The sequence below is a fragment of the Rhinatrema bivittatum genome, chromosome 12 (assembly GCF_901001135.1).
Source record: "Rhinatrema bivittatum chromosome 12, aRhiBiv1.1, whole genome shotgun sequence".
Taxonomy (NCBI): Eukaryota; Metazoa; Chordata; class Amphibia; order Gymnophiona; family Rhinatrematidae; genus Rhinatrema; species Rhinatrema bivittatum.
The window spans coordinates 15064897-15084079 of NC_042626.1; the positions used below are offsets into that span (position 1 = coordinate 15064897).

The 19183-nt window shown below is 47.4% G+C and overlaps 1 protein-coding gene across 3 annotated transcripts in view; it reads left to right on the top strand.

The window, feature by feature from the left end:
* The first annotated feature begins 10341 nt into the window (after positions 1-10341).
* The window catches only part of LGR6 (leucine rich repeat containing G protein-coupled receptor 6), a 168737-nt gene continuing 159895 nt past the window's right edge, over positions 10342-19183 (top strand). For all 3 annotated transcript variants that reach the window (XM_029572346.1, XM_029572348.1, XM_029572347.1), the window contains exon 1: positions 10342-10619. In XM_029572346.1, the coding sequence (XP_029428206.1) occupies positions 10435-10619 (185 nt within the window). In that variant the 5' untranslated portion in view covers positions 10342-10434. The remainder of the gene's footprint in view (positions 10620-19183) is intronic.

Here is a 19183-nt window from a genome sequence, read left to right on the forward strand (position 1 = left end):
CGTCTTAAACTGGAATCCTAATCTGTAGAAGTAGAAGTGTCCTGAGTGCTTTGCAGCCCGGGACAATGCCAGAGCACGTTGAGAGGCTTGGGGTGAGTACTCAAGTTCCACTCCCTTGGAGTCACTTAACTTCCTTGCCACGTTTAAGCATTGATTGTAAACTCTGTTACGAAGGAGTCCTGCAGCAGAGTGACCGCTGTCTGTGTGCATGGACATTACGCCATGATTGTGGTGTTGGGATTAATGGGTTACGGTCAGTGTACACAGCACTGTACCAAGAGCAGGAGATAACTTGGATAACAAATATGTAAGGTGCACCACCAAGCCTGACTGAGAATTTTTTTTCCCCATGAATGAGGCAGTACTAATCTTTTTATAAACCAGATGCTCAGGGTTACAGGAGGAATACATGCAGTCCACAGGAACGTTAGGTGCAGACAAAAATTGATGTTCCAGGTTTAGTTTTTGCAATGCTTGTATCCTGAGAAAGGTGCTTTCTGGGGTGACTGGCAGTAGTAATTATCACCCAGCTGCAGAGTCACAGAGAAGGAAGGTGACTTGTCCAAGGTCACACACAAGGTCAGGTCACAAAGCCAACAAGCTCTCTTCACATGTAACAGCCCAAATGCATGACTGCAGTTTTTAGCATTAAATCGTAGCTGCCAGATTGTAGTCTAGGCCATTCCTCAAGCTTTGCAAAATTCCTTCTCATGTTTGCATCTTTCTGGCTGTCTTCACTGTTGCAGATTTTGGTATCTTCCACAAAAAGACAAACCTTTCCCAATAGTCCTTCCATAAAATGTTGAAAAGAACCAGTTCAAGGATCGATCCCTCTGGCATTCTCCTAATAACACCTCAGAGAGAACGCCGTTTACCACTATCCTTTCTCACCTCCCACTCAGCCTGTTTCTAACCCATCAGTCACTTTAGGGTCTACGCCAAGGGTGCTCAAGTCATGTGTGCAAAGTCAAAGGCCTTAATGAAATCCAAATACACTACAGCTATGGTCACCACCACTGAAAGAAATTGATCAAATTCACCTGACAAACCCTGCCTTTGCTAAAACCAAGCTGCCTTGGATCTTGTATCCTCTGCATTCCAGATTCTGCACTATCCTTTGCTTTAGGAGGGATTTCATTAGTTTGCTCAGCACAGAGGTCGGACTAACCGTCCTGTAGTTCCCAGCCTCCTCCTCAGTCCTCACTGCCACTTTTGTGAAGAGGAATCACATCTGCCTGTCTCCTGTCCTCCAGAACCCTTCCTTACTCTAAAGAAACATTGAAAAGCTCAGCCAGAACTTCTCTAAGTTCCCTTAATATCCTTGACCATATCCGTCTGGCCCTCATCGCTTTATTTACTGTGAAGTTTAGCTGGTTCCTCATGAATACACTTTTCTGAAAATGGTTTGAGGTTTCCCTCACTTCCAATCCTATCTGTGTCTGTTTTCTGTGGTCCTGGCCCTGCCTCAGTGAACACAGAGCAGAAATATTTCTTAAGAAAATGTGCTTTTTCCTTATCTTCTACATATTCCACCTCTGAGCCTCACAAAGCCACTTTTGCACTTCCTCCTATCACTAATGTCTCTAAAAAAAAAAAAAAAAAAAGGTCTGGTTTCCCTATTTGTTTTCTTGCACATCTGCAGTCTTGTGGGGCGCGACCTCCCTTAGAATGACTTCCTCCCTCCCTCCCTCTTCCAGGGCTGGCCTGGCACTGCCATCTGGAGGACCTTCACGGAGGGGACCAGAGGCCGCATTCACAACCCCTCCCCTAGGGGTCAGGGAGGCCCACATCATCCTGCCATGTTGACACCTAGTGCCTGTGTAGTGCAGGTCCAGGTGCCACAGGAGTGTGCATGGGAAAAATGGTAAATTTGGGTTATTTTTTAAATTTCATTTTCTGAGAATTTAGTTTTAAGAAATGCCATTTTGGATTGGAAATGGCATAAAAAGAAACCAATTCTGTCCTGTTTTCTTTTAATCAGTAGAACATCCCTATAAAATTTGGGACAATCCCAGCCCTGGTTTCTGGAATTTAGCCACAACCTAACTGGCTAGATTTAAGCCAGCCACCCCTGCAGTTAGCCGGCTAACTTCCCTAACTTTCTCTCCTGGCCCGGGGGCCACCCATATATCTTACATTTTACTAGATGGCAATCTTTAGAGCCGCTAGATTTTAAACTATGGGCTCTAGCCACCTGACTGTGAGACATAACTACTAACCCGCTTTGAAGATACCTCCCTTAAGGTCCCTGAAAGCAGGACGTGCCGTATTTAATCGGTGTTAAATCCCCTGGCGGGGAGAATGTAATGCAGTTCCTATATCGGAACCTGCGTAAATAACAATTCTTCAGAAATAAATTATTATTGTAGCAGGGGGAGGCCCCAGGTGCTCCCCAGGGAGCTCTCAGACACCCCGGGTAGTACAACATCATGGCACTGACCCTGCAGAGCGGATCCAAGCAGTGTCCGGCAGGACTGGACTCAGCAGGGGAAGGAGCTGGAGAGCCCGAGTGCATTAAGAGGCAAAACAGGGGGCCTGAGCTTCTCGCACCTCCTGCAAGTGGTCAAACTCGTTGGCCAGAAGGAAGCCCTCCCCGGCTTTGGATACCTTTCCCGAGCCAAGGACTCTCTTCCGCCCCCCTCCCCCCCCCCCCTCCAGCTGTAACCCAACCTCTGTTTTCCTTGGGAAGACATCAGGCTATGCTCCAGCCTCAGATTCTGATGTTCTTCCTGCTGGAGACTCAAATAGCATTAAACCTTTATTTCACCCTTCCTTTTCTTGTCTTTTCTTTTTTAATTATCTTGGGAGCCAGACGTTAACCTGGGGCCTTTCGGAAGAGGCTTTGTTCCTGCAAGAGAGATCGGCATCTCTTCCGAGCTTTGATCTTGGTTTCAGGGACCTCGTTTTCTCTGGGCCATTTTCCTTCAGTGAGAAACGACAAAGCCAGCAATGCGACCCTCCCTCCGTCCGCCCCCCTTCCTCTTCCTCTCCCTTTGTGTGTCTCCCTTCCTTGGGGTTCCTGGCCCCCCCCCCCCCCCCCCCCCCCCCCCAGGATCTGCCCGTCTCTCTGTCTCTCGTGTGCTTCCTCTCCATCCTTCTGCTCTCCTTTCTCACTCCTCTGCCCCTTTCACACACTGTCCATCTCCTCCTCTCACCTCTCCCTTTCAGTTGCTCTCGCGTTCCTTTTCTCACGCATCTCGCTTTCTCTCTTTTCTGCAGCCAGCTCGCTCTCACCCTCTTCAGCTGGCTTTCTCTCTTCTTTCACCAGCAATTTTCTTCCCCTTTGGTCATTACTAATAATAATAATCACAATAATAGGTGTCATTTTTATATTGCGACTGGATGCATGCAGCACTGTGAAACGGTAAGTCCCTATCCCCAAGAGCTTACAATCTAAGTGGATCCCTGAGGCAATAGGAGAAAAAGTGACTTTGCCCGAGGTCACAAGGAGTAGGAGTGGGAGCAGTGGACAGGAGCTGGATCTCTGTCTCCTGCCCTCTTTCCTCCTCTCTCTGACTCTTCCTTTCCACTTCTTTCTCTCTCACACCAGCATTTCCTTTGCCTTCTGGTCTTCAGGAGCTTTGCGTTTTGCTCACTTGCTCAATCTGTTCCCCTCATCTCTTTTTTTTTTATTTCCCCCCTCTCTGTATAATGAAAGGAGAAGGAGAACTGAGGCCTGCCTTCCTCTGACAGGTGCACTCAGACTCATGACCCCTTTCAAAAACTGCCCCCACCGTGGACCTACCAGAGCTGCATGGTGAGAAAGCCAGCACTCACTCAGTCCTCCGGTTTTCTCCTTTTTAAAATTGCTTATAATGTTTTCATGAAGAGAGATGAACAGCATGGCGTGGACATTCCCTGTATCTTCTTTCCAATGCCCATCACTCCTGCCCCACTAAGCTAGTGCTGGGACTCCGTCACAGCTCTGCCAATTCACCATAACCCTGCCCTGCGGCACTCTCTCCTGTTCCAGTACTGAGACCCACACACAGACCTACCAATGCACCCCTTGCTGTTCTCTGCAGTACCCCCCACCCCCCGTATTCCACCTCCGAGACCCTCTCACAGCCGTGCCAATGCACCTCACTTCTGTCCTGCAGCAGCCCTGGTTAATTCCAGTACAGGGCTTGAGTTGAGCAGAGGCTGTAGCTTATGTCAAATTTATTTCAAGAATCTCTTACTCATGAAATAGAAGAACTCACAGCTTTCCTGTTCCAAAAGCTATCAAAAATGTTAAATATCCAGGAAATGCCAATCCCCTCCCACTTCCAAAACCCAAATCTCCATCAAACTTGAACATTAATTAAATCAGCCACATTTTTAATATATATGATTTGGAAATACACTGCCCTTCATTGATGCTAGATACGGAGGCATTCACGGCCAGCCAGCTCCATGTACTGGCAGCAGCTGACCCTGCTGACAGGGGGACATAGACAGTGGGAGATTTCCTCTGTGTCCGCCGAGGGACAGGTGAAAGGCCAGTGCCAGCCTTTGGGTAGGGTACACTGGGCAGTCTCCCACGGCGCCAAGAGAGGAGAGATGCCCCAGTTATCACCCACACCCCTTGGTGGCTGGTCAGCTAGTAGCCTGGGCAATGTCGATGCTGGCTGATGCAAGAGGCTAGAGGCAAGACAACCGAGCTGTGGAGTTTCCCTTCTTAAAGGCGCAGGGTTTCAAGGCCAGTGGCACTGAAATCCCTGCCACTCTATATCCCCCTGCACCCTTAAGAAAGTGGACTTGGAATGAATGCACCAAACCTCAGCAGCACCAGAGGGTCAGAAGGAAATACACCTGTAAGTATAGGAGCCAACTCTTCTAAATGAATGGGAGTGCAGGACTCAATATAAATTATCCCTCCATTGACACAAGAGGAAATGTGCTTAATACTGGGGATGCTCAAGCACTCACTGCACCCACAGAGTTGATACCTCATGCCTATAGGAAGGGTGAGAGAGTGGATGGAAGGAGAATTCCTGGAAGGAAGGAGTGGGGAGAGAATGCCTGTAGGCAGAGAGAGAATGGATGGAGGGAGAGAATGACCTGAAAAAAGAGGGGAAGAGAATGGAGGGGGGAGAGGAGGGAAAGAGAGAATGACTGATGGAAAAAGAGAAAGGGAGAGAATGTCTGGAGGAGGGAGAAAAGTGGGCACCGTGGACAATTTTCACCCAGGGTCCTGTGGAAGTGTGCAGGTCATCTACTGGGACCTGTATGAACTATTGGCATGGTGATCAACTCAAAGGTGAATCTCTGGGTGTTCCTTATCCTGACCCGGGAAGGGGTAATTAAAACTTTGATATGCATTGAATGATGTAGTCTGACCTGTATCTGGCAAGCATTAAAATGCACTGTGTGCGTGCGTATATATATACATAGATAGATAGATAGAGATATATCTCTCTCTATATAAACTAACCACACTGATACCTACCAAATTTCAAGGCATATGCACAAAAGGTTACATAGTAAAACACTATAAATATATTGCACAACCCCAAATAACATAATTCTTTCAAACACATTTTTAAATCAAAATGCTTTTATTAATTCCTTATAAATATATTGCACATGCTGTTAGACCATCACCCATATTAAAAACCATTCATCCTCCATTCATACCAATCGTACTTCATCCGGCTTTAAAAGTCAGCCGACCCACACCCTATTGGAACATGAACACTCTTCTAGTTTTCTGTGCTTAACAATTCTCAATATTTGTATTTCATGTTATTAGAATTAAACAACATTATTAAGTTCGTCCTGTAAGTTTTCTCTATGAACACTCTGTCCTTTCCAACATAGGCCTACATTTCAGCTAATGAAAGGCTTCATGAGGGGAGTGTTGTGAAAAACTCGCTCTAGCCGTGTGATGCACACTGACTGGTTTCTTTGATATACTCGTATCCTTTTATGAAAAATCCAGTTTCACTATTAAAGAGGAAACATATCTGACTTGGCTTGCTTTTGTTCAAATGAATTTGGGGTTCTGCAATATATTTATAGTTTTACTATGTATATATATAATTATTGGTCTTGAATAACATAATTTGTTTGTGTTTTATTATGTTCCTATCATACAGAGGTCTAGAAGCTGTATTGGTCCTAGAAAAAAACTGGACCCTTTCCATCTCACGATGCCTATGGGTGGACTAACATAAAATCCTGTTCTGGCAAATGACTTTTAGAGACCAGATGTGACTTTTAAACGTCATCATAGCCTGCAAAGACTAGTGTTTCTATACAAGCATTTTTTTTGTTCCCTGGATATAGTTGATCTACTCCTTAGGTGAGGAATAAGGACAGGTTAGAAAAATCTTCTGAAGCAGGTTGATCTGGATGAATAGATCACCCCAGGGCCTCATCAGACGATGATCTGGAAAGATCATGTGGATTTTTCTTATGTTGGGTTTTCAGTATGCAAAAAAAAAAAAAAATCCATAACAGAGAAGAAATAAGGGTGCCTTTTTATCCAGCTGGGAGGCACCTATTGGAAAACTTTGGCAATCTGCCCATCCACCGTGGCGTACTGAAACTGGAGCTGGTTTCTCTTCTGGTTTTTTGTTTTTTTCTATGCTTTGGTTCAAATCATTGGCAATGGCCGGGTATCACATTGTGTCAAACTCTGAACAGTGTGGAAATGACAAGAAAGCACCTTAAAGACAGAAACAGAATATATCCCCTTGGTCTCAGAGCAATTGATGAGGGAGGGCTGAGACGTAGCCTGCAGAGCCGAGTCCATTACTGTGTTAATGGCAGTCGAGGGAACAGTCCGCTGCCAAACTAGAAGGCTGAAGACCCTGCATTTCCATGGGATGAAGAACCCTCATCTTTGCCCCCTAGGTCTCAGAGCCAGAACCACCCCTCTGCTACAGAGCTAAACTCGCTAGGCGAGCAGAGGTGGCTTAAGCCACATCAGCACAGAAACCCACCCAATGCAAAATGTTTTGACTTGTTTCATCATAATCTCAACTGCTTCCAACTCTGCCCCAGGATGACTCAGATTCCGGCCAACTGCGTCTCGACTGATTTCCAGTTTAGATCCAGTCTCTGGCTGAGTGATGAAAAGGCCTTTCAGCAGTCACAGGTGCGGTGAGAAACCCACACAAGGATCTGTGGCGGTGCAGGGGAGGGAAGAGAAAGAGGGAGGCGAGAGAGGTGAGCCCGGGCCAGCGCCTAGTGCAGAGCTGTGCTCCTCACATCATTCTTTCACAGAGTTGTCAAATGTTTGGGAAGTTCACTGCTAAGCAGCTTTCCACGGTTTCTTCCCTTCTGGACAGATAGATGCATGCATGAAATAATGAGTAATTTCACCCTTATGCTTTTTCTTTGACCTTTTCGCTGCTGTTAGAAGAGAAATCCAGATGGAGTTGTTAGGTTACACAAAGATGCTTTGTCATTTCTTTTACGATAATATTTTTAGAAATCAGCAAAGATTATACTCCCGTCATAAGATGGATGAAGACTCCATGGTAAAAGAGAGAAATAAATACTCCAGTAATAGACAACACTCCTATACTGATAGATGTACTCCAATAATAAGACAGGTACTTCTCTGGTACGATAGATATAATATTCCAATAGTAGACAAATATTTATACTCCAATAGCAGGCTGGATAGTTATAGGCAGATTAATCTAGATACTCCAACAGTGATATAAATATAGTTATTAAAATAACAGACAAATTAATTGTTACGGATATGATAGTGAATCCCTTAGTAGAACAACAGTCTTACCTTAGGCCGTAGTAGAAAATCTTAGAGAAGACGCTGAGTCCAGAGTCAGGGCAGGCAGCAGGCAAGAGGAGAACCAAATCCAATCTGGGTCATGGATAGGCAGCAAGAAGGGCAATGCCAAGGCACAGTCCAGAGTCAGAAACGTCAAAACAAAGAATCATCCAACGAGAGCACCAGCACCAGCAAGCCTGTAGCCGAGGCAGTGCTGTGCTGGGCTCAGGGCTTTAAATCCCAAAACTTCTCACGCAAACGCGGGGACTTCCATGAGGGCTGATGATGCGCCCCGGTGAGCGGAGCCTGAACGTGACTCACGCCGGGGCTGTGCTGCTGCCGGAAAACGCCGTCGAGTAGCGATACTAGAGGGAGCCCCCCCGCCTCGCCGAATGGTAACATTAATTATCCATTTAATAGACAGTCAATAAAGAGCAGTGAGCAATACTGCTGATTCACTAAATAGTGCATGATTAGATCCAACAGTCAGATAAAGTATGTGCAATCGAGAATCTTGACTAGACCTGTAGTTTGGAACTCTACTCTGAATGTGCGGTTAATGGTGTTTGACAATTGCCTCAATATTTATTTATTCACACTTAATTGCTTCTATGAACCGCTGAAAAAGATTTACAATAAAAGCATTATAAACAATCATGAAGTCAACACAAATCAAACTAATACATACAGTTCTTAACCAACATCATGCATGCTAAAATACATCACTAATATTGTATAAAATATATCAAGGAGGACAAGAGTACTCTGAACAAAGGAATTAAACTGTCTGCAAAAACAAGTTTAAGGAACCCATAGCTTTGTTTGAGTTTGGATCCAAGCACAAACGACCCTTATAGTCCTGATTTTTTTTTTTTTTACCACATCAGCTCATTTTTGTCTTATGCCACCTAGAGGAGGAATTGGGTCATGAGCAAGAAATGTAGTTCCCCTTTAGAAGGAACTAAGGCAGGAGTGACTCCAGAAAGGTTAACTAAAATCCAGTACTACCTGAGTGCACAACATAAATGAAAATTAAATGTTCTGTGATAAAACAATCTGGAGGGATGGAGGATGAACAGAGCACCCCATCCACTGTGCCTCTAAGCCAAGGAGGTCTACAAGTCCCTGCATTCAATAGGGTATAACCAGGACTGGATCTGCCTAACCCCAAAAAATAGAGCCAGCTGGTGACCCAGAACTTTTCTGTTATGCCTTAGGACAAAACCAGGACTGGCTTAACCTTCTCCTTAATGACCTGGACCTCTTCTACAATAAATATGTATGAGATAGATTTGCATACAATGGAGGCAGTTTGTGCAAATGTATCCCATGCCTGTTCATTGTGGATTCCTGAAAACCAGGCCTGTCTGCAGCTCTCCAGGATGGAGTTGGCCACCCCTCTCCTAATGTTCCAAAATCCCCACCATAGCTGATTCCAGGCCACAAGAAGCATATCAGCCAGTCCTGCTTTTGCAACTCCTGGTCCAAAGTTTACATATTGAGAAAGAGAGGTTGAAACACAAGGACCGGCTGACTGCTTATGACTTGGAGCCAGGGGACTACCTGAATATCAGACGTAGCTGGCTAATTTATCCGGGTAACTTAACTCTGCTCTGGAATGCCCCTATGTTATCTAAAATGTAGCCAGATAAGCACCCCAAAATATTCAAAAGTCGGCACTTAGCTGGAGAATCACCAGTTATCTGGCTAAATGCCTTTGATTATGGACCCCTTACGAGTTCAGGTCAGCGGGTAGAGCTGCACTTACTACCGGTATCTAATCCAAGTCCATAGATGTAATGGGGTAAAACCAGGGCTGGATCAGCTTGCCCCTCCTGACATGGAACTTGCTGATATTTACCTCTGCTTTCAAAGATCTTAAAAGCAAAAGACCTTCAAACGCCATCCTTTCAGGGATTTCAGGGAAACCTGACTTGAGTTTTGTCTTTGTTTTTTTTAAACTCTGCATTCATTTTGCAGAGCTCTGGAGGGTCTCCCTCTCTGGCTGGAGACTTTTGGGCCGCCGTCTCTCGCCGGCGGTACCGCCTGGGGTTTGTGGTGCGACCCTGGAAACCCAGAGCCGCAGGGCTGCCCTACCCTCTCCGCCCAGGAAGGGAACCCGTTGGCAGCTCCGCTCCTTCTGCTGAGCAGACAAAGGCAGAGGAGCGAGGCTCTTGGGTTACACTGATCCGAAAGGGAGCCAGGCTTGCTTTGAAGTGGGGGCGCAGGCTCGGCTGCAGCCCGGCCTCGCAATAACGCGCCTTGAAGTTCGCGCTCCGGCCGTGTTTACCGACTCTCGTGGCGTTTTTTTTTAGCTGTAAAAGAAGAGAAAAGGTTCAACGAATGCTTGCAAGGAAGGAGTGGCCCTGCACACAGCGCTAAGGGCTCGCGCGCGCTCTCTCTTTTTTATTATTTAAATCAAAAAGCCTCTATTATTGCTTTTTATCTGTGAATGGAATTCCTTGCAGCTCTGAAGGGGAGGGAGGGGGGGTCCCTCCGCCCCGCCCCCGACTCCTCCCACCTGCAGTTCCAGCTTCCCTCCGCCCCGCCCCCGACTCCTCCCACCTGCAGTTCCAGCTTCCCTCCCCCCCCCCCCCCCCCCCCCCAGTGTGGGGGAACCCAATGGGAGGATCCCTCCCCTCCGCTTTACAGGCGACCTCGCGCCGCTCCGGCTGTCAAACGAGCCTGAGCCCGGCGTCGGAGCCCCCATGGCCGGCGTCCCTCTCCTGCTCCTCGGAGCCCTGCTGGCTGCCCCCTGGCGGGCCGCGTCCGCGCTGCCTTCCTGCCCGCTCCTGTGCCGCTGCAACCAGGACGGCTTCATGCTGTGGGTGGACTGCTCGGAGCTGGGGCTCTCCGCGGTGCCTGGGAGCCTGAGCCCCTTCACCGCCTACCTGTGAGTACCCCCGCAGAGTTACTCGGCTCCCTCGCTGGGAGCCCTGCAGGCAGGGTGTCTGACTCCGGAGGAGGATTTCAAGCCTCGGGTGCTCGGCACACACGTGCGGGAGCTTCTCCTGGGCACACAGGCTGACGGTTCGTAGGGGATCACCAGCCCTCTTTCTCTTTCTCTGTCTTTTGGCTTTCCCCCTGCTCCTTTTAGGCTTTCAGCTCAGTCGGAACCTGCCCCACCAGGACACAGGGCACCTCCAGACGCCTAAATTCGCAGCTACCGTCTCAACCCAGGCCACGCGTACAGGCTGAGCCTGTCCCGGTTTTGCCTCCAAGGCTCCCACGGAGATGTAGCTTTGATTTTCTTAGTGGGATATTCAGAGCTCCAAATCCATGCATGCAATGAGGCAAAACCGGGACTGGATCAGCCTGTTTGGAGTGATAGCAACCCTAGTTCCCCCTCTTTTTTTTTTTTTTTTATTCCTACTCCTCCTTTCTAGTAACAGGGACCTTGGGGTTCCTCTGTTGTCCATCTCCAAAGCGCTTCTGAGGCAGCCACCCAGCAGGTGTCCCTGTTAGGCAATGGTTGGGACCCCTGCCTCTCTTCCCTAGGGAGAGAGATGCCCCTTGCCCTCCCCACATCCCTATCCCTAGGAGCAGGAGCTGGATCTGGCAATCAATCCTGGATCTCCAGTATGGCAGCTTAACTTGACCTCAGGATCAACACTCCCTCTCCCCCCCCCCTCCCACTAGATTCCTTTGTGTGACCCCCAAACCCAGCATATTCCTGATCTCTGGCTCTGGGGGTACCTTTCCTCTGACACTCAGAGACATTGCTGTCTTCTCTCCAAGTCCAGCCAAAAGTCCCATCTGTGCCCAACCATGACCTACATTAAATGTAGAGCAGGGGGACCCCTGTTAAAAAAACAACCCACTGACCAAGAAAAGCATTTGAAAGAGAATTTACAGTACCCTTACAAGATTAAAATAAAGCACAGTAAGTGGAGCAGTTAATGCAAACTCCAGTTACGTATATGATAGGAATGTTACAGGGTGCAGGTAAATATTTGGGATGTGAAACTATAACAATGACTTGAATTTTGAAAATATTGTTAAGTTTCTTTTTGGCAGTCCAAACAAACTCAACCAGTTAATTTAAATAACTGCAGGGTATTCTCTATGTGTGGCACATGCTGAATAACCCCTTAGCTGTGACAACTGAGGGGCTATGCTGGCACAGAGGGCATGAGGTCTCAATTTTGGCTGCCCATGGTGTAACAGAGTCTCTGGGGATTAGAACTCATCCTTGCCCTCACTGCTAAAGCAACATTTGGGGTGCAAAGATAATTACTTGTCACCTTCTTTTGTGCCCCAAACTCAAAGCAAGAGATTGGCACTGCCTAAAGGGTGCCATTTCACACAGGTCAGTCCAAACATGGGAATCCGGTCCTGATTTTGCCCCATTGCTGCTTTTTCTCATGGAAATCAGAAATACATTTCCATGCAGGTGATGGATCAACCACTTTCTGGTGAACTGGTTGAGGTGGCAGATCCTATTGATGACCTGCACTGAGTTTGCATCAGTTCTTGTCCTGTCAGAATTCACTGTAATTCCCCTAGCTATTCTGTTAACGGGTCTTCATGAATGCCCTTGCTGGATTTTCACTATTTGCACAGCCGTGAGATTTGTTTTGCATTGGCAAACGCTTCATGTGAAAAGGGCAAATGAGTGCCAGCTCTTGTCTAAGTATCTTGTCACTTGTCCTTGCCTGTTCTATCGTGAGGTTGACTGGTGCTGCGGCAGGGCAGTATTTAATATCTGAATTGGTCGTGTTGGGAGAAAGAATTAGGCCATGCGTTCTTTCCGAGACTTTTGGGACCATTGCACGTTTTGGGATGTCCAGATTTCTTAGAATTTAGACAAAACAAAATATTTTTTAAGCAGTGCTTTGGTTTATAAACTCCATGCAAAGATTTCTAATTCTAGGGCACTGGGGCTTCCTAAACCCATCCTAGTGACCCCACAGCCAGTTGGGTTTTCAGGATATCCAAAATGAATATGCATGAGATAAAGTTGCATGCATTGGAGGCCCAGTATATGCAAATTCATATTCATTGTGATATCTTGAAAACCCAACTGGCTGTGGGGCTGCTGGGACAAGTTTGGGAAGACTTGCTCTAGGGTTACCAGAAATCTGCAGATCATCAGGAACCAGCTGAGCCAGCCCAGGTTTTGAACCTGAGGCAATGGAGGATGAAGTTACTTGCCCAAGGTCACAAGGAGTGGCAGTGGGATTTGAACCCTGGTTTCCCTGGTTCACAGCACGCTGCTTGCTGTAACCACTAGGTTCTTCCTCCCTGTGAACCAGGGAATGCAGTAGCATATTAGCGTTAGTAAAATATATTAATTAATCTTATTTTGTTGCAACTGGAGCTTGCTATTATTATTGTTGTGTGTCGGGAGAAAGGTCTAGATCATGCATCCTTTCTGAGACTTTTGGGACCATTGCACATTTTTGATTGTCCAGATTTCTGAACATCCAAAAATGCACCGGCAAGACTTAGCTGGAACATAAAGTTGAATGTGATTCTTTCATTAGGTTTTTAGCTTTCCAATTCTCTTTCTTCCCAGGCCAAAAACATTGCTTTTTTATTTTTCTCCCTTCTAAAAGTTCCTTTGCCTCACAGTGTTCCCATGGGTGATTCTGCTGCATATACTAGTCAGCCTTCTTGCATAGTCCCTAAAATATTCACAACTTTTTCACCATACACGCTACAATAAGACATTGAAATGTTGCAGTGTCTTTCTATAGAACAAAGGGTTAGGGTGCAGATTTCAGTATTCCCAGTCCTGGGTGGCAGTGTATGGGTAGGGCTTGTTTATCCGCCAGCATAGGGGCTGTGAGAGCACAAGGGACTGGCCTGTGAGCCAGAAGTGGAACCCAGGACTCCCTATTAGCAAGCAGTACAGAAGACAAGCCATTGAGCCACTGGACTGAACTCTCATGCGCGAGAGTAGCACAGACACCCCACAAAATAAATATCCATGTATAACTACCCCACAGCTTCCAGCTTTTTCCGGCTGTGGTGTTGTGTTACCGTGTCTGGTCACATGTGCCTTGGTACCGGACTGCTGGTAGGTCATTGTCTGCTACAGTGGACAACGGACAAATATTGTTTTAATAGAACAATTTGGGATATCATGGACCAGATGTACCAAAGCATTTTTCCTTTTTCACATCTATGGGAAAAGTGCTGAGCACATAGCCCCCATGTATCTGACTAGGAACAAAAATACATTTCCTAAGGCACTGGAGTGGATGCACATTTTTGGTAGCACTCACCAGAAAACATTTATTTTTTAAAATGTGGGTGCCCTTCTGCAACACAAGGGCAGTTGCTCACACTGAGGTGCAAGAAATCACAATTCTGTGTAAGCACAACACCCAACTATGCTCCCACCTACCCCAGTCATAATGCCCCATATACTATAAATCACACTAGTATAGTCAGCAAAAAGGTGTTTCCTATCCCAAAGATCTTACACAATGCTTTTGTTATACTGTCCTTTTGAAATATATGTATTTATTTATGAGGTAGTGAATGTAATCAGTGATGCACTAAGGGGGAGAGGGCGAGGGGGCGGTCCGCTCGGGAGACAGCCTGAAGGGGGATGACATCCACAGTTTCCTCTCAACTGCATGCATGCGAGGCCACACACAGCAGGAAGATCAGCGGGCAGTGGTGGAGCTCATTCCAGCATGGCCTGAAGGAAACAAAGACCTCCAAATCTCCAGGTGTTCCTTCTCCTTCCTGCCTGTGCGGCCCTGGAAGAAAAATGTTGCTGTAGCCACGAGGGCAGGAAGGAGGAGGAGCATCTGCTTACATGCAGAAGAGTAGCAGTGTCTGTGGCAGGGATGCTGTAGATCCAATCTCACAGCAGCCCGAGAAGAGGAGGCCCAAAGGTGAGAGGGAAGCTGAGGTCCTGTAGAGTGTGTGTGTGTGAGAGTGAAAGTGAGTTGAGAGACTGTGTGTGAGAGCCTGTATATTCAGTGAGACAGCATGTGAGAGCCTTTGTGTTTTTGTGAGAGAGCATGTGAGAGTGAGGCAGCATATGAAAGAGAGAGCCAGTGTGAATGTATGAGAGAGGCAGCATGTGAGAATGAGAGCCTGAATGTGTGTGTGTGAGAAACAGCAAGTGAGAATGAGAGCCTGTGTGTGAGAGACAGCATGTGAGAATGAGAGCCTGAGTGTGTGTGAGAGAGAGAGCATGTGAGAATGAGAGCCTGAGTGTGTTTGTGAGAGAGACAGCATGTGAGTATGTGAGCCTGAGTGTGTGTGTGAAAGATAGTGTGTGAGAATGAGAACCTATGTGTTTGAAGGAGGAAGGGAAGAAGACAGGTGGAGAGAGAAGAAATAGAAAGAAAAAAAAGAGATCCTGTAAAAGGAATTGGGAAAAGACCAAGAAAGGGAACGTGGAAAAAAAAAGCCTGGGACCAACCAATCAGAAAACTAAGATCAGACAGCAAAGGTAGAAAAATAATTCTTGAATTTTTAGTGATTGGTGTATGTTATCTTTGGGAGTGTGCATTACATATATGTATTTTGTTCTTTTGGGCTCTCTATTATATTTTTGTCTGCATATTTCTGTTCCTAATTTGTAGTCCCTTATTCTGTATAGGTAAGGATCTGTCTGTGTTCTGTGTGCGTAACTGAGATGCAGTATTTCTGCTGGCATGCAGTTTTTCTGCAGGGCTTTGCAGCAGTACAGCTTGTTCTGTATTAGGTGTAGTAGGTGGTGTATTAGTGTTCTAGGGCTTGATATAATATTTGCATTGCTGTTTGCGTCTTGAGATAGTGCTGGTATGGTACGGCAAGGTTCTAGGTGACTTTTTTTTGTATTTGTTTTGCAAGGGTTTGTGTTCTCAAAGTGTCTGGCAGCGAAAGGTTTGCAGTTACATTAAGCCCCGTGACAGTCATGTGTCCAGTGTGTCTCACATGTGAGAACCTTCTGTCAGGCATGACCCAACAGAAAAAAGGTTGAGAACCAGTGTTCTAAGCTGTGAGCATGCACAACTTTTTTTTTCGTGGCCACGCAAAACTTTTACATCACCTCCAACCTCCATTCAGGGATGGGAGCAGGCAGGGATAAACCAAACCCCTGCCTGTGATCCAATCGGTAGCATCACACCTCTCTGTACCCCATCCTGGGCAGCAGGAGTCACGTTTATCCAAACATCATCTCCTACTGCCCCAGGGCCAATCTCGCAGCTCTTACCGCAAGATCAGCCCCGCGGCAGCAGGAGATGACATTCAGATAAGCACGACTCCTGCTGTCATCCACCCCACAACTTGGCAGCCATCGAAAAGAGGAACAGGAAACGCAGGCTGCCAGTGGACCCCCATACCACTGACAGCTGAAGAGAGAAGGATGACCTTATGTCACTGGTGGCCGAAAAAGAAAATGTGATGGCCGTCGGCAGATCCCACCCCCGCTGGCAGCCAAAGAGAGGAAGAGGACGCAATGGCTGCCAGCGACCCTCATCCTTCTGTCAGCTGAAGGCAAGGCCCAGGCCCTGTGTGTGGATGAGTACCTGGGTGTGGGGGTGAGAGCCTGGCTGTGTGTGTGTGTGAGAGAGAGAGAGAGAGCGCGACTGCGTGAGGGCATTGTTTGTGTGCAAGAGAGAGGGGGAGTCTGTGTGAGGGAGAGGGGAACTGGAGATCCTTGAGGGGGTGGGATGGAGGAGTGAACCTTTGGGAGGAGCGTGGGGGGTGACAAAGGAAGAATTCACCCTGGGTGCCAAATGCTTTAGGTATGTCACTAAGTGCAACAGGTAAAAGAATGAACAGTGATGCGTGCATCAAATTAATCCTAATGCTCCCAATATCCGCTAACTAAACAAGGCATTTCCGTTACCAGGACAGCAGTTTAGTTTTGGGACGAGCTAAAAATAAAAAAGTGTTCCGTGATTGGAAGCTTTGCCCATGGTCCAGGTATGCGTCGGCAGGTGGGGCTGACTGGCCCCCACGATCCCATTAGTAAAGTTGGACAAGCCTAGGAAGATGGCTCGTTCTTTGGGTGGATGCTCCCTGTCAGCGGGGCCCACAAGAAAATGCAGCATGCAGAAGAGAAGTGACACAGTATCTGTGCACACCATTCTGCACATACCAGCCTACAAAAATGTAGAGGGAACATTGCTTCAGATATAGGTCATTTAAGGATCTTAATGCAATTATGAGCCATGGGGGGACAGGCAGATTGAACCATTATGAAGTACAGTTTTTGGGGTTTTTTTTAATCACATTTCTATTAACGAGACATTTGCTCTATTGAGATCCATTGGGAGGAGATGGGCCACGCGATAAATCTGCCATAAAAGAGTTCCTCCATATCTGAGGATGCTGTGTGCTAGTTTTGCAGGGAGATCATGGATGTGGATACGACGAGGGTAGGACTGAGCCTACATCCCTCCTACTCCTCACTCCTGCCTGAAACTGTCTGCATGGCATTTTATCTTTTCCTTACTGCTTACAAGGATGATGAGGGGGTCCATTAAACTGACATAGTAGCAAGTGACGGCAGAAAAGGACCAAATGGTGCATCCAGTCTGCCCAGCAAGCTTCTTATGGTAGTATCTGCTGTGCCGTGCACGTTACCCCCATGTTTCTCTTAAGGGTAGTAAATGCCACTCTGTGCAGTTATCCCCCAAGCCCTGTGATAAGGGGAGTAATATTTACAATCAAAACCAAGCAGCTGTCAAACCCATAACAAAATTACTATTAGCAACATTTTTACTGGGTGATGAGCCTTCTTGAAAATTCAGACAGTGCTGCTTGACGTGCTTTCCTGTAGGACTTGGCTGCAAAAGCAGACCTGTGCTTTTTCCCTTATGCCTGCATATCAGTTCCCCAGATCATGGAAGTCGGGGCCCTCGGTTGTTATCTGAATCCAATTCCCCCTTTCCCCCCCCCCTCTGCCGTCGAAGCGGGGAGCAATGTTGAAGTCGCATCGAAAGCATCAAGGCTTATTGGTTAAGGGTAGTAATCTCCATGCCTTCTGCTAAGGGTAGTAACCGCTGCACCGAGCAGCTTCTCCCATGCACCCTGGTCCTGTGCTCCAAAATCCATCGCTGTGGTCCCGGCAGCACGCCCGGCAGTGGTTCAGGAGACTGAGCAGTGGCGCTGCTCCTCAGGGACGCGCTCTCATTTGAGAGGGCACAAGAAAATCTAATGAAACGTCCCATTTCAGTTTGGAAGACAAAACCAACAAAATTTAATTTGTATTTCATTTTCCTCGCTGAGCAGCTGGCCACCCTGGCCTGGACCCCTCGCCGCTCCCTGCCCTACCACATTGGTGTTTGAAGTCCAAATGGGGCAAGAGTGAGTGGCGGTGCCAGGCGCCGTTTTGTTATACAGACGTACAACTAAATGTCCATACAACAAATTACTGCCGTCTCTGGGACGGGCTGGCGGCATCCCAGTAAGGAAGGAGCAACTGGCGATCACTCCTGACTCGTTTGGACCTTAAAGATCAATGATGGGATAAGAGGCATCCAGGAGACAGGGGAAGCCCAGGAACATTTTTCGTTTTTGAGGAACTGGGGATTTTTTTCCAGTAGGGGGTAAGAGATCCTGCTTCATGCGGGTTTTTGTTTTTCAAACAAACAAAAGGAAAAAAAAAATGTGCTGCATGCCCCCGTGGGGGTGAACGTGATACGCGGAAACGTTACACGGGCTTTCCCCCCTCCATACGTAGCTCTGTCTCTTTGGCTCCGTTAAATGCTTCGGCCTAGAAATGCCGCTGCCCAGGGTCGGTGCCGCGTTCTGCGAGAAGTGGGGGAGCGGCTGGGATTGCGCGCCTGTGTCTGGGAAGCTGGATGCTCCGTGCAGCAGACACAACAAGATCATTTCCCATTGTCGAGGGTCCCCCTCCATGGCTCGGATTACTCCCCTCCGTCAGGTTTTGTGAACCGGTCCTGGAACCCGAGGCCCCTCTTACCTGGGGGTAAGGGCCGAGGAAGGCAGTTACATGATCTGTTGAGGTGCAGGAGGAGGACGCGCCAGCTGTCATCTAGGCCTTTCACTGCCATGAGACACTGAAGCACCACCTGGGGTCATTAGCCTGCTCCTGGCAATGTGTTACACATACGGTGTCATGCATTCTGCACAGAGGAGCTGTTGCAGGTGAGTCCGGAAAAGCCTCGGAGTCCAATTATTTGCCCTAAGGACAGAACCGCAGCGTGGAAAGAAAGCCTTCTCGGAGTGTGATTATGGGCTTCTTCGGCTCTCTTCTGCAGGAGCCCTCGCTATGCTAGTTTGCACTGACTTGAACTCCACCACCGCTGCGGCTAGGAGTCCTAGTCTTGAGCGGGGGAGGGTGGTTAAGGCTCCCTCTTTTTAGTTAGGAAGACTCTCTCCTTTTTTTGTAACCTTTTCATGAGAGCTGTGGATTTTTTCCTCTTTTTCCCCCTGCCTCAAATGCAAGCCATCATCTTAAGAGCCTTCTGCTGTTGGCCTGCATGGTGAACTGCCCATGTACTGGAGAAGACTGCAACATCATTTATTTTATTT